At 40.5% G+C, this 27,968-nt stretch overlaps 2 protein-coding genes across 3 annotated transcripts in view; one reads left to right on the forward strand and one right to left on the reverse strand.

The window, feature by feature from the left end:
- The window catches only part of PEX3 (peroxisomal biogenesis factor 3), a 22,465-nt gene extending 5,059 nt beyond the window's left edge, over positions 1 to 17,406 (forward strand). The window contains exons 3-12 of the mRNA XM_060240431.1: positions 4,891 to 4,972; positions 5,986 to 6,029; positions 7,653 to 7,777; positions 8,583 to 8,649; positions 8,748 to 8,802; positions 8,920 to 9,088; positions 9,972 to 10,042; positions 13,348 to 13,470; positions 14,592 to 14,688; positions 16,101 to 17,406. Coding sequence (XP_060096414.1) covers positions 4,891 to 4,972; positions 5,986 to 6,029; positions 7,653 to 7,777; positions 8,583 to 8,649; positions 8,748 to 8,802; positions 8,920 to 9,088; positions 9,972 to 10,042; positions 13,348 to 13,470; positions 14,592 to 14,688; positions 16,101 to 16,184 — 917 coding nt within the window. The 3' untranslated portion in view covers positions 16,185 to 17,406. The remainder of the gene's footprint in view (positions 1 to 4,890; positions 4,973 to 5,985; positions 6,030 to 7,652; positions 7,778 to 8,582; positions 8,650 to 8,747; positions 8,803 to 8,919; positions 9,089 to 9,971; positions 10,043 to 13,347; positions 13,471 to 14,591; positions 14,689 to 16,100) is intronic.
- FUCA2 (alpha-L-fucosidase 2) lies at positions 17,346 to 27,967 on the reverse strand. 2 transcript variants are annotated; one of them, XM_060240408.1, is made up of 7 exons: positions 27,679 to 27,967; positions 25,958 to 26,145; positions 24,367 to 24,706; positions 22,462 to 22,672; positions 21,337 to 21,527; positions 20,473 to 20,581; positions 17,346 to 18,661 (listed from the first exon to the last, which is right to left on the reverse strand). In XM_060240408.1, exons 1-7 carry the CDS (start codon positions 27,882 to 27,884, stop codon positions 18,521 to 18,523), a joined length of 1,386 nt encoding a protein of 461 aa, XP_060096391.1. In that variant the 5' UTR covers positions 27,885 to 27,967; the 3' UTR covers positions 17,346 to 18,520. The 2 variants fall into 2 exon arrangements, with proteins under 2 accessions (XP_060096391.1, XP_060096400.1); XM_060240417.1 differs by lacking the exon at positions 25,958 to 26,145.
- Between the last annotated feature and the right edge of the window lies 1 nt (position 27,968).

Consider the following 27,968-nt stretch of genomic DNA (forward strand, 5'->3'; position numbering starts at 1 on the left):
CTGACAGAAGCCGTTTGGCTGGCTAACAACAGCCACTCGGGTGGAAGAGAGGAGTGAAGTCAACCAATGAGTTCTCCCTCAAAGGCCAAACTAGGACTTTAAAGGGCCTCCCCCACTGGCTTTTACTGAGAGAATCAAGCTTGGTTGCTTTTTACTGAGAGAAGCAAGGCTAGTTGCCTAACAGCAGCCACTGCCTTGCAGTTTTCCCACGGGCCATCCTCATTTGTCCTGGGGCCAACAGTGGGTAGGAGAGAGCAGAGTCAGCCAATGAGATGCAAGAAGAGTTGATTGATTTTTACAGGCCAAAGGTTGATGCACCACAGTCCCACCCAATCCCAACCAATGATAGCAAAATTGGGAATATATTTGGATACTTAATCCAGTGGCTAGAGCTGTGAACAGGCAAGGCATATCTTTCTATACACCTGAAAAGGTCCCCAGGTTTGCAGAAAAATGTGAAACCTTAAAAAAAAATAACTGGACGGCTTAAAGATCCAAAAATGATAAAAGGAATGCCCGTAACTTTGAGCAGCAGATTCCCTCAGTGGCTGTTGCTAAGCAGCCACAGCAGTCCAAGTTAAGCTATGTCAGTAAGAGGCATGGTGAGGGGAAAGAACCCTTTCCAAGCCTATTTTAGCCTTTGTGGGAGAGCTCATTGCAGCCAGGCCTGGTTAGAGTTGCCAACTCCAGGTTAGGAAATTCCTGGAGATTTTGTGATAAAGTCTGAGGAGTGCAGGGCTTGAGAGGGGAGAGGTTTCAGCATGGTGTATTGCCACAGAGTCTATCCTCCAAAGTAGTCATTTTCTCCAAGGGGGACAGATTCAGTTGTGATTCTGGGGGATATCCGGGTCCAGCGTGGAAGTTGGCAACTGTGCCTGGCAGCAACCTCTGGTGACTTGATGCCACCTATCTTGCATGATTCAAGTAGGCTTGCTACTTTTCAACAGCAGCCACACCATGAAAGCAAGCGTGATGTAGCAGTTTGAGCTTCAGATTAGGATCTGTGAGACCCAGGTTAGATCCCATCTTGCTGTGTAAGCAGACTGGGTGATTCTCAGCCAGTCACGTACTCTCAACCTAATCTACCTCACAGGGTTGTTGTGTAGATAAAAAAGAGGAAAAGAGAATAATGTAACCTGCTTTGGTCCCCACTGTGGAGAAGGGTGGGGGGGTATAAATGAAGTGAATAAAGAATAAGTATAGGTGAAGATGGGATGCAAATAAAAGTTAAGTTGGTGAATGGCTGAGAAGGAGAGAATGAGGCGGAGACAAGATATGGGGACTGCTAAGAGGGAAAGAGGTGAGGAAATTCCTAGGAATTTGGGGTGGGGGAGCCTAGGGAAGGTGAGGTTGGAGGAGGGGAGCTCAGAGGGGTATTATAACTAGATTCCACCCTCCAAAACAGCCATTTCCTCCAGAGAAACTAGGGTTGCCAATCTCCAGGTAAGCAAACCAGGAAAACGCTCCATGAAAAATAAAATGTCAAGATTATAAATAACAAATATTTATTAAGTGTATTCTTACCAACACTGAGCAAAAAGTTCTTCAAGGTCTTACTGACAACAAGAGTAATAATAAAGAATATTTATAGAACAAAATAAAAAGATAAGTCCATTTGAAAATTCTTGTTGATTCTCTAGTACAAGGGTGGGGAACCTTTTTTCTGCCAAGTAGGTGGATATTTATAATATCATTCGCGGGCCATAAAAAATTATCAACTTAAAAAACAGTGCTCCGCCGAGGGAGAATGATTCAGACCAGCAAAATTAATGCAAATAATTGTTTTTCTATTTGAAGTCATGTGGGGAGAACCTAATCTGGCACACACACACACCCAGCCCGCCGCCCTAGGAAAATGCATAGGTCCAAAGCTTTTTTGTAGAAAGAGCCCAGCAGGAACTCAGTAGCATATTAGACCACATCCCCTAATATTAGCATATTAGGTCACACGCTCATTAGCATATTAGGCCACACCATCTGAGATAATCAAGTGCAAACTGAACTGTGACAGTAACTTTTCCAGGCCCTGCAGCAATTCTGGCCAGCCAGCCGGGTCCCAGGGAGGCTGCCACACAGTACATCTGGGCCCTATGATTCCTGCCTGGCCCTGGGGAGGCTGCTGCACAGCGCAGCTGGCCCCACGATCCTCGCTGGCCAGCCAGGGCCCAGAGAGGCTGCCACATGGCTCGGTTCGGCCCAGTAATCTCCGAGGGCCACACCAAGTGACCTCGAGGGCTGTATATGACCCTCGGGACGTAGGTTCCCCACCCGTTGCTCTAGTATCAGCAACTTATGCTTAAAGTAGAATGTCAGTTGCAGAACGCTCACCAATGCCACAATACAAAGCTCTGGGGCCGAGGAAAATCCTCATATGCTATGGCTCTGGAGCCAATGGCTGCTTGCTCAGTTATATACTGCAGAAAAACACGTTTAGCCCTTTTCCAACCTGGCTGCTGCCTTTTTCATTTAACAATGTAACAAAGTTCTCATGTATGGATTAACTTTTCTGTAGTATAAATACAGCTTACAATAAATTGCCCACAGATGTTACCAGCAATAATAAATTTAAAGTGACAGCTCATAAATTACAAAATGATACTATTTTCCAATCATTTTAAATGGATTGTGCATACATGAGAACTTTGAGGATTTGCCTTGGGACTTTGTATCAGAGAATCCATGGAAATCTGAAATCTAAAAAAAAAAAAAGAGGGGATAAAAATAATAGAAATGTTTGTAGAAGTGTTTAAGAACCAGGTCTATCAGTGGCTATTGGTACACAAACTACTATTGCCAGCCTTGCTTTCTGTCAGTAAAAGGCAGGGGTGAGGAGAAGTGTGCACTAGGGACATCATTACCTCGAAACTGGTTGAGGCATTAGGCCTTCAGACCAACCACTGCACCACCCCATCCAATTTGAATGGATGGGACAATAATGAAAGGGGAACCATGCACCCACCAAACGCAGGGCGTACAAATAGTAAACCATTGGGACACTGAGTTTTTTTGTAATCGCCCCCTTGTCATCCTTCGACATAGTACTCGGAGTAGAATGGCTAGCCAAGCATGAACTGGACATTAAATGGGGTGATCAAATCATTGACTTTAGAGATCCCATGTGTGAGAAATACATGTGACGAGAGACATGGGGGCACAATCCCCCGCCTCTCAATGAAAAACTGTGTCTTACGATAGAAGAAGTGAGAATGATCCCCCGGGAGTACCGGGACCTGAAAGCAGTGTTCAGCGAGGAGGAGGCCAACGAGCTCCCCCCACACAGGGATACTGACTGCGCTATAGAACTGATCCCAGGCCAGGACCTACCCAAAGCAAAAATTTACTCCATGGGATGGGACGAGAAAACCAAACTCAGAAAATTCTTAGATAAGAACTTAGAGCGAGGAATTCATCTGCCCAGCCACGGCACCCCACGCAGCACCAGTGCTTTTCCGCAAGAAAAAGGTCGGGGAGCTCTGGCTTTGTATGGATTTTCGTGGGATTAATGTGATTTCAGTGTTGAACGTGTACCCCATCCCCCTCATCAAAGACCTCCTGAGTACAGTCTCAAGAGGGAAAATGTTTACTAAATTAGACTTGAGAGTCCGTATCAAAGAGGGGGATGAATGGAAAACTGCGTTCAACACTCCCATGGGTCAGTTCAAATACTTGGTGATGCCATTTGGATTACAAGGAGCCCCAGGGGTATTTATGAACTTTATCAATGAGGTGCTAAGGAAGTTCTTGTACCAGGGGGTAGTGGTGTACCTGGATGACATCATAATCTATTCAGAGGATCTCCCCTCCCGTGTCAAGTTAGTATGGGAAGTCCTAGAAATTTTGTATGAACACAAACTGTTTGCCAAACTATCGAAATGTGAATTCCACAAGACGGAACTTGATTACCTAGGATACCGGGTTTTGGGGAAGGGTTTAGCGATGGACCCAGCGGAAATACAGGCAGTGCTAGACAGGGAGTCCCCCAAAACCCGCAAACAGCTACAATCCTTCATCGGATTCGCAAATTTCTACAGAAATTTTATTCAGGAGTTTGCCCACATCATGCTATGCCTCACAGACCTCTTAAAAACTAAAGGGAAGGGGCCAGAGGCAAAACATCCTGGAGCAAAGCTCTTGTGGACAAGCAAATGCCAAGAAACATTCAATCACATAAAGAGATTATTCACTAGTGAGCCGATCTTAATTCACCCCAATGAATTAAAAAGCTTCGTGGTTCAATGCGACGCCAGTGACATCGCAGGAGGAGGAATTTTAATGCAATTAGATGAGGAGGGGGCCCGCAGACCCTGTGCCTATATCTCCAAGAAATTTTCCCCTGAGCAAAGAAATTGGTCAGTGTGGGACAAAGAAGTCTTTGCCGTGAAATTTGCATTAGAGACTTGGAGATCCTGGTTAGAAGGTGTTCGGGTCCTGTTTGAAAGTTGGACCGATCACAAAAATTTGGAAGCACTCAAAGGCCGTAAGAAACTAACCAAGAAACAAATAAGGTGGGTGGGGTTTTTTGCTAAGTTCAATTGCAAACTGAAGCACATCCTGGGAACAAAACATTTCTTAGTTGATGCCTTGTCCCACCTACCCCAGCATGACAGCCAAAAAGAAGTAATTTGATCTCCCCATTACATCTGGGAGGGGCTGTTACCACCCAGTCGCAAAAACTCTGGCAAGAAACGTAGAATCTTTTATTATAATTCCTCCAAAACACGGTGGTAATGTCATACTGATATTTTGTTTCAGTAGAGATTTTAACTTCTTGCTTCTTGGACTGTTGCGATCCTTCATTGACATACGGGATAAAGATCATCCTTGTAAAATGTGTTAGTGACATTTCTCAAACTGTAGTTAGTTTGCTGATCATTTCCTTCCCATTGATAGTACTTTCAATGCTTCCAACTCTGAGGGATGCTTTGATGTATCAACTGAATTCTGAGAGCCTCACTTCTCTGCTGAAAAATAAGTAAGTATAACCAGTCAGTTTTTTAATAGTGTCAGAAGATGTTCTATGTATGCCTATTCTCTGGACTAGGGCATTGCACTTATGTTGCAATGAAGTGAGTGTGTTATTTTCAACATCCTGTTAAAGCTTTTAAAACCCTTCTATCTTGACAGGTAAGAATTAAAAAAAATTCACAGCATGTGTAAAATCTTATATGCATTAAGAAAAAAAGATTTTGCACTGACAGATCTCAGGTTCCTTAACCTTCCTTCAGCTCTCTATGGCACATAAGATTTCATTCAGGAGGATCCTCCAACACTCAGCTGTGGCTTTTTGGGAGGAAACAGCAGAGCAATCTGGTTCTGCAAATGCCTAGTTATAGGAGTTTGAGTGCAGCTCAATATGTTTTATAAATAAAAAGTGGAATCCTTTATTGAGAGGACTCTGGAGACTAGAAATTAGGAAAAGATCAGCCAGTTTGTTTCAGAGGTCATAACGTGTAAAATCTGATTTACCTGGAGCTACCTTGCAACAAGTCATGCTGACTCAGTGACTCCAAAATGTATGATTCTTAAATTCTTATCAAGTATCAGATTTTCACTGACCTGAAAGCTGCATGAATAAAGGTCATCCTGAAACAGGTAATTCTATAATATAGCAGATTGTTTTCAGCTTAACTTCCTGTCCAAAGCATACTGCTTCCTCAGCAACTGTTCTAATGCTTGCATCACCTCTAACATTTGATAAAACATTTTTTGCAGGGGGTTTTTTGAGCAGGAATGCACAGGAATGCATTTCTGGCTGGCTTGGTGTCAGGAGGTGTGGCCTAATATGCTAATGAATTCCTGCTGGGCTTTTTCTACAAAAAGTCCTATGTTAAACAATGGTGACATCAAAGGATGTGGCCTAATATGCAAATGAGTTCCTGCTGGGCTTTTCTACCAAAAAAGCCCTGATTTTTTGTATTGATATTTACTTACATTTAAATCTGAGTTGCCCAATTTATGTTTCTTTATTTTTCTTTCTCCACATAGACCATCCAACAAGTTAGAAATATGGGAAGATTTGAAAATTATAAGTAAGTCACAATGATTCATGATGATTGAATGAGGCTCTTCATGTATACCTGAGAACTGTACAAGCACAGAAAAACTTTGGGTTGTCTTCAAAGATGTGGTTTCCACTCCCCTTTTGCCCAACCCAAAATACATATTGAATACTGTTGATTAAATGGTTCCTAGTCTAAAGAACAGCTTTATAGCTAGTAGTAAGCTTTTTTTGTAGAAGTCTTTTAAGGAGTATGTCTTTTTCTTCATTTGAAATTATCCAATAATCACCATTTGCATGTGTAATGTTGATAATAAGATACAGCATTTAGCTGCTTGGAAGAGAGGAAAGAAAGAAAACCATTTTGGTTGGGCTAAAAAAAGTTACATTTTGGGGTTTTGGGCTCATAGATTGCTTGTACAGATTTTGGATTGAAGAAATGCTGCTTTTCTCAAGTGCTTTTAGTACAGAAAAAAACTTTTTAATGCAGTCTAAACTTTCTGTATCTTTTTTAAAAAGTTTTTTTAAAACCTGGTTTTGCTTTTGGATGAAAATACCAAAATCCAAAAAGCAAAAACAGGTTTTTCTATAGGTGTGGACAACACACAGCATAGCAAACTCTCTTTTGAGACCCTGAGCAAATACTTCTTTGGTGTAACAGAGTGCTGCTATCCAAGGGGAAACGGGGGCAACATCCACCACTACAGATGCCTTATACAACCCTAGGATCTAATGTTCATGTAAGGCAGAGATCTTCTGCCAGGCATTTGGCTGAGGCGGCAATGGTACACTGAGTAGTCTGGCACTCTCATATTGCCCCACCATTCTCCGTAAGCTTCCTCCAGAAGGCAATGAAGAAATTATGCTCACCATCTGTAAGATAATATAATTAATGTTTTTATTACTTGGTTTAAACTTGGGACATTTTATTATGTTGTTAGCTGCCCTGAGTCCTGCTTGCAGGGAAGGGTGGCCTATATATTGAATATAATAAATAAATTCCTTCTGCACAGTGTCAAGGTAATGCAATTCTTGTTTTATTACCCCCAAATATTATTTTATTGCCTTTTATTTATACACTTATGTTGCCTCAGCCTTTCTTCACTACAGCTAAGGCTGAATCCATAACAAAACTTCAAGTGGTAGTGAACATACATAAAAATGACTAAAGCACTTTGTACATGCAATATAAAGTGCTACAGAATGGTAAAGGATGCTTCAGTTCAACATTACTCTGAGTTAACTTCAAGTCAGCTGTTACTGGACCGTTTTGTGATATCAAAACTATTTCTCCTCATACACCTTAATTCCTTCTGTATTTGATCCTGCTAATTCAGAATTATTTTCCTTTAGTACTTATGGGCTGTTTTATTGTACAAAAGATATCACAGTTATAGAAGATTTTTAGAAACAGACACCCCCCTTCCAAATTAACTCCAGAAGCTTAGTCCTCATTTCAGATTTAAAAAAAACACAGAAGTAATAGTTATTCTATCCTGTACACACAAAACCATAACAGGTAACAAACCAGAAGGTAGTAAGTACCCTTTTATTCATTTTGATGCCATGTTCTTTTTGGCACTTTCTCAAGGTAATGCAAATGCTCATTCCTTTTGCACTACGTCAAGGTAATGCAATTCTTGTTTTATCAAAGGTTTTACAAGAAGCATTGTAGCTGTGTATAGCACATGTATGCTTGTAGTTCTTCTTCGTGTCCAGCTAAACATCATTGGTGGATATATCTACTTGGATAATGCAGCAGTTTGCAAAAATGGCACAGTAAGTAAATCTTTTGAAGCATACAAATATAAAGAATTGAAAAAGCACTAAAGGTAATGAAAATTAATTGCACATGCTTAAATTGCACTGAAATGATCCACATAATGGGTTGTATCCTTTAGCTGCATGAGCAGATGATCTTTCCCACCTTCCCACAAGAGTCCTCTGCAGCTTCTGAAAGGGCATATGAAAGGTAGTCATTGTGGATGAAAAGCTAACAGGCATAGATGGCTTCCTTGCTTCCACAGCAAGCTCTCCTTTGAGATCCTGAGCAAATATTTATTTGGTGTATCAGAGAGCTGCTGTCCAAGGGGAAGTGGGGGGGGGCAACATCCACCACTTATGCAACCTTAAGATCTAACCTATTGAATATATTTAAAAGAAATTTCTACAAGAGAAAGATTAAACAGAAGGATGTTAAGAAATAAGGAACATGTTACTTGAATGTTTTTAAAACTGTAAATGTGAAGAGAAACGAATGTGACCTTTTCTGTTTGTTTGATGTTGACAGGGTTATCTACTCAGCTCTAAAGCAAGATAAAAGTGAAATTTTCAGTGAGAGAGAAGCTCTATAAGGTTTATTTCAATGTTATCTTAATTGTCACAATTCACTTGCCTTCTCAGTAATCTATGAGGAAAGATACTAAGGTTGTTAAGAGCAATGATACCTTGAAAATGATCCCAGCAGTAGGTGAGAAACAAGAAGGCAAGGGGAGGAAAATTCTATATGTACAGAGATTTGAGGAACGTAACATCCTGCTCAACAGAATGATAAAAATATTACAGAATATTTTTCTCCTTTTAGACACTTCTAGCTCCTCCTGAAGTCCAACAGCAATATTTATCAAGTATTCAGCACCTTCTCGGAGATGGTATGACATCTGTAAATTCCCCCCCTTTCCACATTGTGCCAATTTGTGCATAATTTTAAGAAATTGTAGTTTTCAGAAACTTTTTTCTTCTGTCCTAGGTCTGATTGAATTAATTTCTGTGGTTAAAAAAGCTGTGCAGAAAATATTTGGAAGGTAAAAGTGGCTATATGTTTGTTTTTAAATCATATTTTAAATTTGCACAGATACTCAAAAGAACTAATTGAGAGATATGCCACTGATACAACAATTTGATTTCTCTTCCTTGTGCAGTATGTCTCTGAAACACACTCTTTCTCTCTTGGATTTGGACCAGAAGCTGAGAGAGATTAGAACAGTAACAGAACAGTCCACAGAGGGTACCAAGTCTGAAGGAAGTGGATCTCAGTCTCTGCTTTGTCGTTACATGATGCCAGATGAGGAAAACCCTTTAGCTACCCAGGTATTTACATATTTTCTCTGGAGAGATAAAACTGAATTGAAACTTGAAAACTGTTCAAAATTGTTTGTTACTGTTTTTTCAAACAACTGAATCAGAACATATTCTTAAACTAGTGGTCTCTTAGTTGCTGAATCAGAACTAAACCTCTGCATACCAAAAAACAATTATTAGTTCAAATTAAGTAGCTCGCTAATCTGGAGTTAGGGTGGGTTCTTTTTTAAAAAGACTTCTCTGCTGAGACCTTTTCCAGGGTAGTTACTGGAAATAAGCAAAGGGACAGAAGAGAGATTTCTGCTATTGGTAGTTCATTCATAGGGAACCAAGAAATTTATACACCAAGCACAAGCTCCTCCATTTGAGAATTCAAAGACACTTGTTTAAAGTAAAGGCTCACATACACCCACTGCTCCCTGGTTCAAAAATACCCACACAAGGAACATAAATTCTGTTGGCTGGAGCTGATGGGAGTTGTAGGCAAAAACATCTGGAGAGCTACCGTTGGCCACCCCTGCTATAGAAGTTGGCTGGTGTCCCAGCAGCCATGCAGGTAACTCCCACTTAAATATTAGTTCTTTTCAAGTTGTCTTTCTAGGGTCCTAATGAACAGGATACAAGGGCTCTTCGCAACAGCATTTCACACAGTTAGGGAAACCACAGATTTTAAAGGCTTTATTTTCAAGTTAAACTGATTCCAATAAAGGCACTTACAGAAGTCAAAAACATAAGAGTTACTTACACTGGAATGCTGTTTTAGTTTGCTGTCAGTACTGTTCTTGAAGGACACTTTGGAAACTTATTGTCGTCAAGAAATGCATTTTAACCAGTTGTTGAATCCCCCATTGTGGCATTATGCATGTTCTTTTTGTACTCTTCTGTTTCCTAGGCTTGTGGTCTTACAGAAAAAGATACTGCTACTATTAAACTGCTTAATGAAACAAGAGATATGTTGGAAAGGTATGCAGAAAAATATTTGATTGACTTATTTTATTTATTTCATTTATATCCTACTTCTCTCTCCAGTGGGAATGAAAGTGCTTATTTTATTTATTTATTTCATTGCATTTTAACCATCCTCCCTTGCCAAAGCAGGGCTCAGGGCTATGTACAACATGGTAATTCATAATACATTATTAAAAATTTAAAACTAATAAAACACAATAGTTAGCCTAAAGAGATAGTGTTAAGAATTACAGCAGTGCCACTGTCTCATGGGAAAGCAGAGGTGGGTGGGAGTGCCAATAGGATGCAGCTGTCGCCATCCTCAATCAAATGCCTGGTGGAACATGTAACTGTACTGTAACAAGTCCTGCAAGGCACAGATGTTATTCAGCAGAGAGATCCACCAGGTTGGAGCCAGGGTGGAAAACACCTTGGCTATTGTCAAGGACAGCTGGACATCCCTTGAGCCAGGGGCCTCCAATAGATTCTGATCTACCAGGTACAGTGCTCTTTGGGGGGCATATCAGGAGATGTGGTCCAGAAGATACATGGGTCCCAGGCCGTTAAGGGCCTTGAAGGTCAACACCAAAACCTTGAACCTGATCCGGTACTCCATTGGAAGCCAGTGCAGCTCACGCAACACTGGATGGATATGTGCTGTACATAAAGTCTCAGTGAGGACCCGCACTGCTGCTTTCTGTACCAGCTGGAGTTTCTGGGTCACTCTCAAGGGTAGGCCAATGTAGAGCAAGTTCCAGTAGTCTAATCTGGAGGTGACTGTTGCATGGAATACAAGACAGGTAGGGAGCCATGTATCTTGTTGTTTCTTTAAATGGGAGAACAGAAGTGGAATTTTCTGCCTTGTGCACAGTTATACCTTAAGACATTCTCCCATTCTTGTTTTAGCTTCACAACAACCCTGTGAGGTATATTAGACTGCAAGCTACCGTGGCAGAGTGGGGATTTGAACCCAGGTCTCCCAGTTCCTAGTCAGACAATCTTCTATTCCACACTGGCTCTTGTCGATAATAGGTGTCAGCATTGAAACCATATCCACTGGATTAAGGAAGAAAAGGTGGACACACACTTTCATTTGAATTTGGTGGATAACATAATTTGAAGTTCTGTATTTGAATTTTCAAGTTCTGAAGTGCTTTGTACAACTGTATGTAATAACTGTGCATATTTAGCTGTTGTACAAGAGTCTTGTTTATACAGTGAAGAGTCTCTATGTTGGTTCTCTTTAATTTAAACATTTAGGGGTTGACTCAGTAGCAGCTGTTCGTTTCTTGCTGTAAAGGACTTCTACTTTTTTGTGATTTCAACTTTTATTTTGTTGTTGTTTCTTGGAATGGGGGGATAGAAGTGGAATTTTCTGCCTAGTGAGCATATACCTAACCAGCTCACTATGTGTTTATAGCCTCACATGTACTATGCGGCTCTGTCCCCACACAATGCAAAAGCAATGGAGTGAGGGTATATGCAATTATAACAACAATTATAACCAATACTAGGCAATTATTAATAAATATTCATTTCCACGCTGAAGTTCTATTAGCCCATGAAGTCTGAATGAAGACCTGGATGTTCTTTATTTCTCTTTTTCAATTTTTAGAAAAAACCTTCAACAGTGGTGTAACCTTCAAAAGGAAGACTAATGCCAGCTACAATTATTGCTATTACTTCCTTATCTTCCTTTCCAAATTCTCTAAGCACTATCATGGATTCAAGCCTTAATGTAAGGGCCTTGAATTCTTCTTTGGAGTCCAAATACAATTTTGAAGCTTACACCACTGTTGAAGGTTTTCTAAAAATTGAAACGGAGAAATAAAGAACACCTGGGGTCTCAGTCTCCACACAACCATTTGTATGATGGATCCATAAGTAATTTCCTACTGCATATCTGCACACCTTGTGACCTGTCAGGTACTGGGCTTGCCTGATGTTTGACAATTCTGTTTAACAAAAACAGTAGTTCTGAGTTTGTGATAAAGTACATGTTTTACTTTGTCACAAGTTATACAGGCTTCCTAAAGGCAATTACATTTCTCTAAAGAAATAACATTGCACTGTAAAGCACTATGGAAAAACATTGTGAGTTCCAGGCTGTAGTAGCAAGCTAGTTGCACTTTGTCTTTTTAAGTGGATTTATATCAGAAACTGAATAGATTGTGATACTTCTGTTTTTTAATATTCTTTCTGTTAATTCAGATTGTTAAAGTTTAGTGGTCTCATACAGATTTGTTGCTATATGCTAAAAATAGCACATTAATCCTTAAACGCAGTGAAAAATGTACAATTAACGAATTACTTGGAGTGGAATTCTTCCCCAGGTTATTTTCTGTCTACAGAAGGAACACTACCAGTGGCTGTACTTTGAGGACATTGTTTTCTAATGTACAAATGAGAATGTCCTAAAGCAGGGGTGGGGAACCCTTTTTCTGCCAAGGGCCATATGGATATTTATAAAATCATTTGCGGGCCATAAAAAATTATCAACTTAAAAAAACTTCTCCGCTGAGGGAGAATGATTCAGGCCAGCAAAATTAATGCAAATTGTTGTTTCTATTTGAAGTCATGTGGGGAGAGCCTAATCTGGCGCGAACACAAACACACGGCCCGCCGCCCTAGGCAAATGCCTAGGTCCAGGGCTTTTTTGTAGAAAAAGCCCAGCAGGAACTCAGTAGCATATTAGACCACATCCCCTAATATTAGCATATTAGGTCACACACTCATTAGCATATTCGGTCACACCATCTGGAATAATCAAGTGCAAACTGAATTGTGACAGTAACTTTTCCAGGCCCTGCAGCAATTCTGGGTGGCCAGCCAGGCCCCAGGGAGGCTGCCGCACAGTACATCTGGGCCCTGTGATCCCTGCTTGGTCCTGGGGAGGCTGCTGCACAGCGCAGCTGGACCCCACGATCCTCACTGGCCAGCAAGGCCCCAGGGAGGCTGCCATATGTCTCAGTTCGGTCCAGCAATCCCTGAGGGCCACACCAAGTGACCTCGAGGGCCGTATACGGTCCTCAGGACAGAGGTTCCCCACCCCTAAAGGGAGAAAAGTTATAACTTCTGTATGCATTCTGCCAAAAGCAAGTGCAGTTTTCCCCTCAAGTTAAAGCCGTTTATGGGTGATGACAAAACAGGGGTTTTATGACCCAATATTTGAACTGATGAGCAGACGTCCTTCTGCCTTTGTGGTTCCTGTGCCCCATCCACCTATTAGAAGAATGTATTACAACTCAATTTTTAAAAATAGATTCTATATAAGACTGGTTAATAATATATTGTTTTGGGGGGGTTGTGTGTGTTTCCAGTCCAGATTTTAACAGAGTTCTGAGCTCATGCTTAAATAGAGGATTCAGTCGATTATTGGACAATATGGCAGAATTCTTCAGACCCACTGAACAGGACATAGGTGACAGTGGCACTGTGAACAGGTAAAAAGCTTTGATCAGTTTTAAAAGGTAAATCAATTTTTTAAAAGGTGTGTGTGTGTGTGTAAGCCTGAAAGCTAATGGTGATCTGATGACCCCTACTGGGCCCTGGACATTCTTCAGAGAGATGGTTTGTATCCTCTGCCTCTGCTTCCCAGCCCTGATATTGTTTGGAGGTCTCCCATCCAGGTACTTGCTAGGATCAACCCTGCTTAGCTGCCATGTTCTGACAAGATTGGGCTTGTTGGGCTATCCTGGTCAGGGCAGTAAACTCAATTCTTGATGTAACAGGAGCTGGTTAAAGAAAAGAAATGATGTAGTTTTGTTTTGGTGGAGAAATGATGGCATATGTTGAGATTTTGCTGAGTGCATGTAGCATGTTAACTCCAGAAATAAAGCTAAACATTGAAAGTTACCTCTATGTTCTTCTTAGATCAGGTATTGCTTAATAATTCTGATAATTTACTACATGATTAGTAATGGTTGACTCTCAGCATTTGAAAACATGGCTGACTTTCTTATTCAATCCACACGGTGAGCAACTGCATAGGTAGTCTTTATATCAGGCATCTTACATGGCGTTTATTTAACGCTGTACTGCAGTGGTATTTGAAAGACTGAGGGCATATGGATGAAGCTGTCATTGTGGTTTACTTTACTCATTAGTATCACCTAGGTCAGGTTGATGCTGGTATACAAAGTTTCAAAGCTAGCTTCATGCAGGTGTTCACCTTCCTTCAGATGCTACTAGAACATACAAACTGAGCCATAGGAGACTGTCAGTCATGCAATTTTAAGACATAGGTCAGTGAATATGCACCTGACTATGGAAAGGGCCCTATTGTAATATTTTCTGGTCAGAAATCCTTTTACTGGTATAGAGAAATGCTGCATATGTAGATGTTTATTTTGACTTCTCATTAGTAACCACAAATAGCCTGTTCAGGGCCTGGGGCTTGGAAGGAGTATAAATAACCCTGGGAAGATTGCTAGGCAGGCTTGTGCTGCTGGTATTCTGTATCTTTACAGCCATTTTGAGAAGAGTGGCAACCTACACACTGCAGAAATAACTTGCAAGACTGATTTTTGTGCTGTGACTACTCACTGGTTCTTCTTTTTCCTAGTCTTTCTAGTGTCAGTCTTCCATTAGCCAAGATAATTCCAATAATAAATGGGCAGATCCATTCAGTCTGCAGTGAAACACCTAGTCATTTTATTCAGGTAAGAGAGTTGTAGGTTTGCTATTAAGACCATCAGTGTTTAAGAGCACACTCTATCAGCCGGTGCAGTACTACTGTCAGAAATAGCACTAATAGCTGCCAGAATGGGTTATTCTTTTAAAAATGCTACTCAAAAAGAAGCAGTGTGGAATGTTCAGGAACCTTCATTTGGTACATGGATAAAAACAGTAAGATAGATGAGAACTGCTGAGCATCTTTATTCTGTGGCTATTGAGTAGGAATTATTAACTCTTCATCCTTGTCCTCTTTAGCTGGGCTCCTGGCCTGGTTAAGGGGTTGAGAAAGCTTTAGTGACCCTGGTGGATGACCAGTATCTTTCATATGCATATTCTGAGCTGATTTGGCCTTTGATATATTGGATGCTATAATTGTTAACATGGCTTAAATAGCTAGCAGAGATATCAGCTTGGCTGTTGAGTGGCTCCAGTCTTTTCTGTTGGAATTTGCTCATCCTTGCTGATGTTAGCTTGATCCCCATGTGATTCTCTTCTGCTAGCAATCTTTCTTCACTGTGGCTATGACAATTGTGGAGTGGGACCACACCATAAATCCATGGGGATGGATCTAGCAGTCTATCAGCAGAAGTTGCTGATGGTCATATATCTTTGCCCCCCCTCCCCCAGCCATTTCCAACCCCAGGAAAGTTGATTCACAGGATCGTGGAACCTGCACTGAGTAATAGCTACATGGGGGAGGGGGTGAAACTGCCTTTCTGCCTTTGCCAGCAGAAGTCTGCATTTTGACATGTTTGGGAAGGATCTCCCAGAGCTTAGTTCAGGTGCAGCTGTCTTGGCTGGGCATGCTCAGTCATGTTTTTGTAATCTTTAGGAAATGACTGTAATGCACATTATATAGCATTACCCTTGAAGATGACTCAGTAGTACAGAAAGCTGTTACTTGTCTCCAGAGGCAAGGGCAGGAATACATCTAACCTGTTTTGTAGGTGGTATGTATTAGCTCCCAATTAACATTCTTGCTCACCCATGCTTCTCTCTGAATTTTTTTCTTTGCCCTCTTTCCCCACTATGTTATACTGCTTTTATCTTCCTAATGTTGATTTCATGATTTTTTTTACTAGTTACCCTTTCTTAAAGACTAAATTGGTGTGAGTAAATGAAAAAGGAGAGAAAGTTGTTGAGGAGAAGCCACAAACTAATCTCATGCATGGTCTGTCTCACCACATCTTCCTCTTGTCCCAAAACTTCTTCCTCTTGTCATAAAATATCGGTATCTTCTCAGTAGAGGTGATCTGGAACTGAGATGAAGATTTAAGAGTGCTTGCCATGCTCTAGTGTGCTTCCAGTGCGGATGTAATATCTTCTATTATGTTACTAGTCCTTACGGACTTTTTACTTGCTGTAGCACTAAGTTCATTTGTACTCTCTTTTCCAGGATTTGTTAACAATGGAACAAGTGAAAGACTTTGCTGCTAATGTGTATGAAGCCTTCAGTACTCATCAGCAACTAGAGAAATGAACTGTAAAACAAGAGGAATACATGATATATTCTCAGTGTCTGCTCCACATGAAAGCGTCATTTAATAAGGAATTTTGTGAATGTAACAATGGTGCAGGATCAAAGACCACAAGACAACATACAAAAATTCAACTTTTAGTTTTTTTATTTGAACAGATTTCAAATCCTGATTTAAAGTAGTGGAGAAAAAAAACACTGTGCTGTATAAGCCTTTGTACTGAGGCAGTCTTAGTTATGAATGACTTGTTTACACAAAAAAGCCCCCAACTCAGTGCAATCATACAATCTGACAGATATACCTCTGTTCTTTAAATTGTGCAGGCTATAACAATAATAGAAGCCAGAACTTACTGTTTTATTTAATAGAATGCAATTGGGAGAAGATTTCCCCCCCAATCATATCCTTAACACAGTGAGATCATTCAGCTTGAAGGGAAAGTTTTCTATTCATGGATTTCCAGAGGCAGAGAACATAGCTGAATAGTAAGGAAGGGGGGAGAGAAATAAGGGGATAACAGCAACCTGCCTACATATTCTGCCTCTCTTTTCAATGGCAGATGAATGCTTCTAGGTGAAGCATCTTTCAGCACCAAACAGCTGTTAAACAAGGCCACACTTTCCTGTGTCTCTTTCCCTCTTCCTGCAAGAGAAGGTCATTACTGTGATAATCTCTGCTAGAAGGGCTACAGGAAGGGTCTTTGAGCTCCACTGACCTCCCTACTCAGTCTTAGAATGAAACATAGGAGAGAAGTTTAAGGTTCTTTAGCTTGGAGGTTATGTATAAGAGCATCTGATGAAGGCCTACTAATCTCTAAGGGATGTCATGCTAAGTTCTTGTTCAAATGTTTCAGACTTGAGAATAGTTTGGTTTCAGAAAATACTGTTTACGCTGCTGGCAAACAGCTACTGCTGTATACATTCATTTGTAAATATTTTTAATTTGTATTAATGGAAGCCCTATTAAATACTTTTGTCACAGTAAAGTATTTTAACAAAGATTATGTGCAGTAACTGTCAAAATACAGGAGAATATCCATAAGTCAATGTTGTTCGTACAATTTTGATAAGGGGAAAATAACCAGCTTTGCATTTGGTTTTAAAAAGTTTTTTTAACAAAAAAAATTAAATCTATTCAATATGTAACAGGAAACAGTCAATATATTTTGTCATCTTCTGTTTATTAATATACCATAGCAAAAGAAATTATAATCTCCTTTTCATATGCCTGTTTCTGAACTAGACTTTGTTATTTTATGTCCTTAACACATAGCTGTAAAGGTTTAAATACAGAACAAAAGGCTATCCAAGCTGGATGCCAGCACTGATTCACAAAACTACCCTGTAGTTGTTTATAGATAAAAGGACTGTAGAGAAGTGTTGCAGGTAGATACAAGTGTATCACCAACATTTAGATAAGATTATCAGGTTATTTAAAAATCACTAAACATCCCCCTGAGAGAGCAGCACCTTAACAACCCTAATAGTTAACTGCTGATTACAAAAGCATTAATGTACAGCTGTAGATCATTTACAGTCAGTCAAGAGTAGGATCCAAGTCCTGCTGTGCAACATCGTTTCAAAGAATCATCATGACTCAGGGTGAAACTAGGCATGGCAGCCACTGCATTTAAAAGAGATTTTAAAATGCAAGGGTCTGCAGCATGGAGGGCTGAGGAAGTCTTATGTGTGCCCCCACACCATCTAGCAGCTGTTTCAGTACTTGAAAAGGTGCATGAAGAAAACAAGAGCACCCACTGTGCTGCAGGCCTTGATCAGGATCAAGCCCTTCTGACACTTTAAAATTTCTTTAACATAGCAGTGGTGTCCAACAGTTAGACCTGTGGAAATCATGTCTAGTTTGTCCTCCAGTCTCAGTGAAACAACTAGTGTGTCTTTACTTCTAAAGGTACAGTTATGGTTATCTCTAGCTGGATAAAGACTTGCCGCTTTTTAAAAAGCTATTGTTCATATTCAGTATAATTAAAGACAGGCTTAAAAGGTTAGTGGGGCTATACAGATGATCTCTTTTAAGGATTCTCTCCTTTATGACTAATGGTAGACTTCTGCCTGGTAGGTTAATGCTTTTTTGAAGCAGAAAATGTGAAGTTCTGAACTTCTCACCTTTTATGAACTTCTGAGATCACTTTGAATTTTATAAACTTTTTCTGACATGGACCCCTATTGATAGGACTCTGTTTCACATGGCATTTGAGAAACTGAAACTGTAAGGATCAGTGTGTGGATGCCCACATTCCCTCCAAAAATAACTCCATGTTAACTGAGATCTGATTATCAAAATACTATAATGGCAATTCATAAGTAAGGGATGTTTGCCACTAGTTTACTTTGGTCAGCTGCAGTGTCCAAGCCCATTCACAGGGCAATGTACTAAAGGGTAATTGAGGTATAGTGACTATAATTCCCTGTTCTCCTAAAGAAGTCCATTTCAGTGGTTCTCCATAGCCAATCATTTTTACCTAAAACAGAAAAATAGATATTAAATGATGTTCAAATAACTGTCAATCTTTACCCCCCAAAACTTAAATGAATATTTCAGATAATAAAACCAGTTCTACTTGAACAGCATTCGACCACTTCAACTAGAACATCTAAAAAACATGCTAAATCTAAGAAAGCATGTTAAACATGCTTTGCTTAATTTACCATGGCTAGTAAACAGCCATAGTCCTGCTGTACATTGCATTGGTCAGGCTGCAGCTGGAGTACTGTGTGCAGTTCTGAAGGCCTCACTTCAAAAAGGATGTGCAGATGAGGATGACCAGAGGCCTAGAGACCAAGCCATACGAGCAAAGGCTGAGGGACTTGGGAATGTTCAGTCTGGAGAAGGCAATGAGAGGGGACATGATTGTTCTCTTTAAGCATCTGAAGGGCTGTCACTTAGAGAAGTGCAGGGAGCTGTTCCTGTTGATAGCAGAGGAGAGGACTCACAATAATGGGTTTAAATTAAGAGTAGGGAGGTACCAGCTGTAGATTAGGGAAAACTTTTTTACAGTAAGAGTTATGCAATGGTGAAATCAGCTACTGAGGGAGGTGGTGAGTGACTGCCCTCACTGGCAGTCTTTAAGCAATGGCTGGACAAACACTTGTCAGAGATGTTCTAGGCCAGGGGTCCCCAACCACTGGACTGTGGACCAGTACCGGTCAATGGTCTGCTAGTAACCGGGCCGTGGAGTGAGGCAAAGCAGCCCTGGACTAAAGAGGCAGTTTAGCCTCGCTCCAAGGCTGCCTCCCCTTGCAGGGTCCCGGGCTGGCAGAAGGGGCAGCACTGCTGTGATCTTAGCCTACCCCTCATTTACAGACATCCACCAATCAGCTGATCAGTGAGGGTTTTTAAATGGGAGGGGGAGGCAGAAACAGCCCCAGTCTCCCCCCCCCCCCATTTTAAGACCCATGGGAGGCAGGGATGTGGCATGGGTGTGGGGGACAGCCTGTGTTGGCAAAACCCCCAATGTCACCCCCCCTCCCCCGGTCCATGGAAAAATTGTCTTCCACAAAACCGGTCCCTGGTGCCAAAAAGGTTGGGGGCCACTGCTCTAAACTGATCCTGCATTGAGCAGGGAGTTGAACTAGATGGCATGTATGGCCCCTTACAACTCTGTAATTCTATGATTCTATAAATTGATTCTCCATCAACAAAGTTTAGAGTAGACAAGATATTTAAACACCCGATTCAGCTCAGTTGTGTTGTGTTGGCTGGGGATGGGGATTCACCAGCTACATCCATTAATTTCAATGGGTTTCTAGATAAGATCTACACTGTATCCATGGATACGTATCTTCCCCCAACTATACAAGAAACTGAATCTCGCTGGATGAAGGTAGGAGGAAACAACAGCTCTGGAGATGAGTGGGGGGGGGGGTTATAGACTAACAGTAGAATTCTGCAATCACCTAGGAATTCACCTGTTTCAATTCCTCCCTCTTCTTGCTGCTGCCTATTCTCTTCAGCTACAGGCAGTCAGCCAGGATAGTCACTAAATATCCATTGTTAGTATGTATTAGGTACAATTTGGTATATACTACAGTTCTAGAACTACATAAAGTAGATGTGAAAGTATTTTTCATAGTGCATCTATTACAATGTTATTTGGTGCTGTACCAGCATGAGACCTGTTTCTACCAAGTACTCATTCCTTGCCAACTGACTTTCTATTTTTGTGAAAGTGTTAGAAATTGGGAGCTGAAATAGGTTTTTGACTGTGGCTAGACCTTCAACTAGTCCTTCATGAATTGTACAAAAGTAGTAAAACAGGCAAACACTTCTTACCTCTGTCATCTCAGCACTACCTTTTGGTTCACCAAGCACAAGAAATCCAGAAGATGGCCAGTTAAGGAAAATTGCATATAGGACATTTTCTTTTGGTTTGAAAGTGTACCTGGAAAAATATATTTAAAAATCAGGGAGTTAAAGTTAAGTAAAGGAAGAAAAACTGAATGGATTTAGTTTAAGACATGGATGAAGTTATAAACCAGAAACATCAGATGATCTGAAGGATGGAGGACAACCTTTAACAGTCTGCTCTGAAGAGTGTTTTGAAAACACAGAGCAAGAAATACTGTAGGGAAAGGATGCCCTGCTTCCCCAGATACTCCTGAGGTTTTGGAGGAGGAGGGGAAGGGGAGAAGATTGGATTTATATCCTGCCCTTCACTACCCAAAGGAGTCTCAGAGCAGCTTACAATCTCTTTTCCATTTTCCCTCCCCACAACAGACACCCTGTAGGTGGAGCTGGGAGAACTCTACCAGAAACTGCTCTTGAGAGAAACAGCTCTGTAAGAACTTGAGACTGACTCAAGGTCACATCAGCTGGTGCATGTGGAAGAGTAGGGAACCAAATCTGGTTCTCCCATATAAGAGTCTGCACCCTTAACTACTACACCAACTGGCTCTCACAAATTTACTGTGTGATGATAACAAAAGCTGTACTTCACACAGGTATTAAGTTTCTGAATGGAATTTGTTAAATCTTTTTTCAATGGCTTGACAAAGTTTCTTTCTGTAATGAGCAAAATTCTAAAAAATTTCTATCAAAGAAGAAGGCAGAGTTTCCAGAGATTACCCTGCAGCTGAAAACCCTATTAGTTATTCTTCACAGGCATGTCTGTCTTCACCTTCACTTTGGTGAACTTACCATACTTCCGGTGTAACACTATCATTCTGAGCTCTCCAAGGTTTTGTACTGAAAATGGCTTCTCCATTCACTGACAGCCATTTCCCCATTTGTGTCAGGCGCTCTTCAAAAATAACAGAAATGCGACCATCATGGGTAGGTCCAATGTTCATCAGGAGATTTCCTCCACAGGACACAGTTTCTACAAGTTGCTGAAATTATTTGGAAGGGATAAGAGCTGATTTGTGGTATAAGTGGACACACTGATTAAGGCTGAAGCATTCTAAAGGTGTTAGGCCTAAATTCACATTTCCATTATAACACTGATAGTACTTTGCTGCATGTACAAACAAAGTCTAGCTATTCAATTGGAGCGGCAGCTTCTGTGAATCACCACAGACTTCTCTGCTATGGACTTACCAATACTATCTCCATACTATTTTTGTGGCAACCAGCACAAATTAGAGCAGAGGGTGAAGTACCTATTGAACTGTCAAACTGATACTGTTATTAGGGTTTGTAGAATCTTTCAGGCTCAAGTGCCATGTTCTCCTGGAGAAAGTTTTTCTTCCAGACGTTTCATTCTCGGCTGTGGAGAACATCCTCAGTGGCATTGCAGCCGGAGCAGGCGCTCTGACCTTCTTGGCTGCTGTGCATTGAGTGAGGCCAGGGCTGCTGGAGAGCTGCTATTTCTAGGCTGGGTGTGTGTGTGGTGAAAGGGCAATAGGGCTATTTTCTAGGCTGGGGGTGTGTGGTGAAAGGGCACCCCCCCAGCCTAGAAATAGCAGCTCTCCAGCAGCCCTGGCCTCACTCAATGCACAGCAGCCAAGAAGGTCAGAGCGCCTGCTCCGGCTGCAACGCCACTGTGGATGTTCTCTGCAGCCAAGAATGAAACGTCTGGAAGAAAAACTTTCTCCAGTAGAACACGGCACTTGAGCCCGAAAGATTCTACAAACACTAATGATGTTACCAGCCGTGAAAACCTGAAATCTTTGATACTGTTATGTTCATTTTCTACTTAAAGCAAGTGAAATTGACTGATCTATACATTTTAAAAATATAAGAATTTTTGGTCAGGTTTTGGAAACAATGCAAGCATTAATGGCCCTCATTCAATTACAAGATTATGTCTTTGTCTAACTTTACCTTTACAAGCTCTTGAATTGTGAGGTAATCACTCAACTGTGCATTCCTCCTGTATCCCCATGACTTTTTGTCAATTGTCATGCAGTTTTCCCACTTGTGAGGCAAAAGATGTCCTGGATTGTAGCGATCTGAACAAGTGTAATATCCTCCATGTTTACAGATACTGCCAGTTCCCCAGCGATCATTTGTTACAACTGTATCTCGAACTGGGCTGAAAATTTCAGAAAACATTATTAGTATGTGACACGTAGTTCAGAATGCTAGGATCTTCCATTACTGGCCATAAGAAATAAAGATTTGTATGTATAGATTTCAGTCCTTTTCATGAGAACTGCCAGCGGCAGAGCCCCTGCTGCATAAAATTAAGCACTCTAAGGGGCCCATTGAATTTAATTGTCTTAATTGTGTTTAAATCAGCCCTAGGCTGGGGCTGCTGTGTGTATGTATGCTGTATCTATCTATGTGTGTGTGTACATCTCTCTCTCTGTTTTCATGGAAGTAGGTGAATATACCTGAGCCAACAACTGATAAAACACAATTTTGTTGTACAATCCTAATAAGCATTACTGCAATTTATGCCTATTGATTTAATGGGCTTAGATGAAAAAACTCTGCATAGGACCCCACTGTATCCATGTGCCAATTCTGCTCATCCCTTCACCATCTTCCCATTCCTCCCTCGGCCAGTGTGCAATCAGCATTTTCCTGGAAGTACTGTCCCCACCCTTCATAATAGCCTCCCAGAGGAAATGAGAACTGTGTCCATTTTGCTGTCCTTCCTAATCGGATTTTTAGGAAGGCTTTTGGGTCGTTAAGAATTGGTTTTTGGATCATGACATGTAAATTAGTACTGCATCAAGGCAGAAATTATTTCTCAGACTTATTTTTCTTGGTAACCTTGTTGAATTCTGTTGTTGGTTCAATTATTCCACTGTTGCTTTATTTTTATATTAGCCACCTTGAGCCTCAACTATGTTGGGAGAAAAGCAAATATAAAATATTTGTAAGTAACCATTGTTGATCAGCAGCCTTTGAGCTAATTGATTAAATTCAAATACATCATAGAATATTTTGCACAGTTATTGGTGTGAAGAAGCTAAGATTTAATACTTAATTCTTCATCCCCTTGTTATAGTTATTGACCAGAAATACACCAAAAAATACTTCAAACAATAAAAAGACATAGTCAGCTGTGAAGTCTTTGGCAGGCAATACTACTATTTAATTTATATATATACTGTATATATATACTGTGTGTGTGTGTGTGTGTGTGTGTATATATATATATGTATGTATGTATATATATTTAAGTTAATGTCTGATATAGCCTTCCTTCTACAGGTATCATTTGAAATAAAAGGCCTCCCCCATGCTAATGAGGAAAGAAAAAAAATAGCTGTAACATGCAACAAGAGGTTGGGGAGGCAGAAAATGCAAGACTGGCAAGCCTCATTAGGGTGCATTTTTAGAAAATTTTCCAGTAGTCATAGAACAATCCCTGAAATGTTGTTATGATTTCCAGTATTCCACTTCAGAAATGTGAGAATTTAACTAGCCTATAAACCCTAATCCTCAGAATTAAAAAATCAAGCTCTCTTGAAAGAACCAATATGGAACAATGATTCTTTATGCAATATTGAACACCAAACCTGTGTAGCTGAAATGACCACATTATCCCAAAGTGACAACAAAGTATAAAACACACCTCTGTTATGTACATTTATTTTAGCCAATATTTTAACTGAAAAGCAGTTTATAATATCTCTGAATCCAAAAGCTATTTGCTACTTTTTAGATTTAGAACTATTATATTAATGGCTTTTCAGCCAAAGCAAGTACAGTGGCTGGAATATAGTTTTCAAAATAATATTTAGATAAACAATATAAATGAGAGAGCAGCTATACCTCTCATTATAAAGCCAAGCTAGAAATCCAGTGCTGTTCCAATAAGTGTCTGGGGCATTCCCATCTCCATCTGACCACAGAATCTCTGGGAGGTACCAATTCACAATCTCATACAGCTCTGGGAGCACCTTGGCATTTGGAAATTGTTTGGTTCTGAATAAATTGGAGGCATCACTAAGAAAGAGAGGATTGAACCATTCAAATAGTGAATGGTACAGCCCAAAGTGTAAGCTGGTCCTGTTTCTAATGGACGAAGCCAACTCAGCCACAATGTCCCGCTTTGGTCCAATGTCAACAGCATTCCAAGACCAAGAATATTTAGATCCCCATAGGGTAAATCCTAAACAAGGAAAGTACAGATTTGTTTAAAGAACAATCATTGTAAATATTTTGTATGCTTTTATTTTGCATTACTTGTCAATGAGATTTCTCTAGTGTTTACAAAAAGAATAACACTTAAAATCCTCCAGAAGGATACATATACCTCCAGAAGTATAAACTAGTTCTGCATGTCCAAAGCATCTTCAGGGTTTGCTTGTTGAAGTGTAATCCACCTCCCATACCGCTTGGCAAGCTGTTTAGAAACTAAAGAGGCTTTCAAAAACACTTTGTCATCAATACATGTAGTCATTACCATTCACCTATACATGTATACACTTATATAATTAACAATCACAGGCCTAAAAAGCTTATTCAAACTACTACTTACATTTCTTTATTTAAAGCATTTCTGTGCCGCCTTTCCACCCAAACATCTCCAGGGGGCAAACACCAAAGCATTAAAACATTTAAAACATCATTTAAATTGTATATGTAAAATATTTAACAATTCATTGAAAACATACAGACTTACAAACTTAACACAACTAGGGGAAAAGGCCAATAAGAGTTTACTATGGATACTCCAAACAAAACAGAAAAATATTCCGCTACTGACAGAAGACAATGATAAAGACAGAGAGATCTCCTTGGGAAGGGGGTTCCATTGTTTCAGAGCCACATCCAAGAAGGCCTTCTCTCAGGTTGGCATTCACCTAGCCTCAAAGGGAAGGGGGACTCAAAGCAAGGCTGCTGAAGATTACCAGAGTGGACATGTAGTTCATATGGGAGAAGGCAATCCTTATATACTAAGATGTAAACAAGGTTACTCTATAGTAAGAATGTTAGCTTCTTGTTAAAGTACTCTTCACAACAGTGTTCTATGTGTGTCAAGTAACAGGGGCACTGCCTATTTTAGCTCAAAAGTCAAGTTTAATTCAGAAGTCTATGTCCTACATCCCACTGGTTCTGTCTTACTAGTTCCTTACAGTAGCAGACAAGCGCACATTGGAGTATACTAAAGGGCACATTCAAAGAAGCTGCAATATTTATAGTTCTATCATTTTTCTCCTGTTTTTCTACCCTTCCCTGTACAATCTAGTGTGTAAATATGTGTAATGATAATAATTAGTCATCTGTTTCTTTGTAGGAATCAAAACAAGGAAGTTATACTTTTAGATTCTTCACTTCTGTATGCAACTACCCAGGCTATGCTTCTGCTTAAATGAACAAATGAAACTAATGAATACTGAAGGAGGCATATTCAAATTACCTTCGTGATGTTTCGAAGTCAAGACTACATATCTGGCACCTGAAGATTTCAAAAGATCTGCCCACTGGTCAGCATCAAAAAACTCTGCTGTAAACAAGGGTCCAAAATCTTCATAACTGAATCCAGGAGGGTAGTTCATCTCCATAAATTTTATGTAAGATTCTCTCTTTTCTTTCTTCCAATACCACCTGCAAAGTAACACATTTCACAGTTTGCACACATATAAACTGTCAGATTCCAGCCTGGTCTGGAAGTAGGTTTACCAACCCCATCTAGGTAAATTCCTGGAGACTTGTGGGGGCTAGTCTGGGCTGTCCAGTTCAGGACTGGAATCAATCTGCACAAATGGAAGTAAAGAACAGTGCTTTAAAACATCATTGTAGTCAATCCTATACATGTCTCCTGAGAAATAAGTCCCACAATTATCAGTGGTGCTTACTCCCAGGCAAGTGCATTTGATTGCACTCTAATTTACTCCAGCAATTACTTTCATTTGTTCATTTACGCAGCAAATACTTGATTTCTGTACTCATTGTATTTCAGTTCTGTATGAACTGCCTAAATTACTTTAATTAATTAATCCTTATACTTCAGGGGTGGCCAAGGGTAGCTGTCCAGATGTTTTATGCCTACAACTCCCATCAGCCCCAGTCATTCGGCATGCTGGCTGGGGCTGATGGGAGTTGTAGGCAAAAAAAACATCTAGAGAGCAGACTGGAGAGTCTGAGTCTGTTGTATACTTGTTCGTAATGCTTACATTTCAAAATCACGTGGGGGTCTGATCAAACCATCCCCTTTACAAGTAGTCAGGGCTTTTATTGTAGAAAAAGCCCAGCAGGAACTCATTTGCATATCAGTCCACACCCCCTGGTGTCAAGTCAGCCAAAAACTGTGTTCCTGCTCAAAAAAGCCCTGTAAGTAGGTGTGGCCAACATGAACTGGACTTACTCTTTAGAGTGAATTTAAAGAACATTTTCCAGGAGACACAGGACAAGCCCAAAAATATCATTATGACGTCAAGTGTTCAGCTTCGGCCACAACCAGTCAGTTCACAGAATTCATTAGTGATTGAGTCATATCCACAATCAATTTGAACAAAAATTTGAGCCTTCCTCATGCCTTCCTTTGTGACAGTCTGAGGGTTACCTGTTGTATTACATGAAACAATAAGGAAGTGCAAGGGCAGTAATCTTCTACAGAGAAACTTCCACATACTTGTAAACCACCACAGACCTGAAGGATTAACTTGCAGGACTTCCAAGTAAGTTTTTTACCTATCAAAATTTTAAACTAGCCACAATGTGTTTCAGCAAGAGAGAAATGTTACCACTTTTATTCCAGAAGAACAAACGCAAATGAGACTAATACATTGCTTTCTAGAAAGAGGAAATTGGGATATATTAGTAGCTCAACACAAAATAATATACCTGGAGTCCCAGATGTAGAACTACCAGGCCGTCTAAAGTCGATACATGATGCTAAACCCACTAGTGTCAATGCGGTTTTAACTTTCAAGGAAAACATTGCACCTTTCTTGAAAATCAGTCCCACTGAACTCTCGGTGAGACTTACTTGTTCCGAGTAAACATGCATGGGCCCGATCTGTAAAAGAATCAGTCCCACTGAACTCTCGGTGAGACTTACTTCTAAGTAAACATGCATGGGCCCAGTCTGTAAAAGATAGGGAAATACAAAGTAGCAGTTGTGCCTGCGGATCTCACCAAAACCATTCGCTGCCGAAGCTGGGTACAGAGAACAACCCCCAGTGGATAAAAATCCCAAACTTGACTTCATCAAACCACGTGGGAAGCGGCCTGGAATCCAACGACTCCCAGGTAGGCTCATAGGGAGCGGCATCAGCCCGCAGGGGAAGGAGGCACAAAAGTAGCAGCGAAAGAACAAGTGGCGAGCTGATCAGCTGAGCCATAGGAGATGCCCTCGGCTGCTTTACTCTGTTCCGCTTCGCGCTGGTGTTTCACATGACAGCAGTCAGCTGACCGCGCCAAGACGA

The sequence above is a fragment of the Heteronotia binoei genome, chromosome 1 (assembly GCF_032191835.1).
Source record: "Heteronotia binoei isolate CCM8104 ecotype False Entrance Well chromosome 1, APGP_CSIRO_Hbin_v1, whole genome shotgun sequence".
Taxonomy (NCBI): domain Eukaryota; kingdom Metazoa; phylum Chordata; class Lepidosauria; order Squamata; family Gekkonidae; genus Heteronotia; species Heteronotia binoei.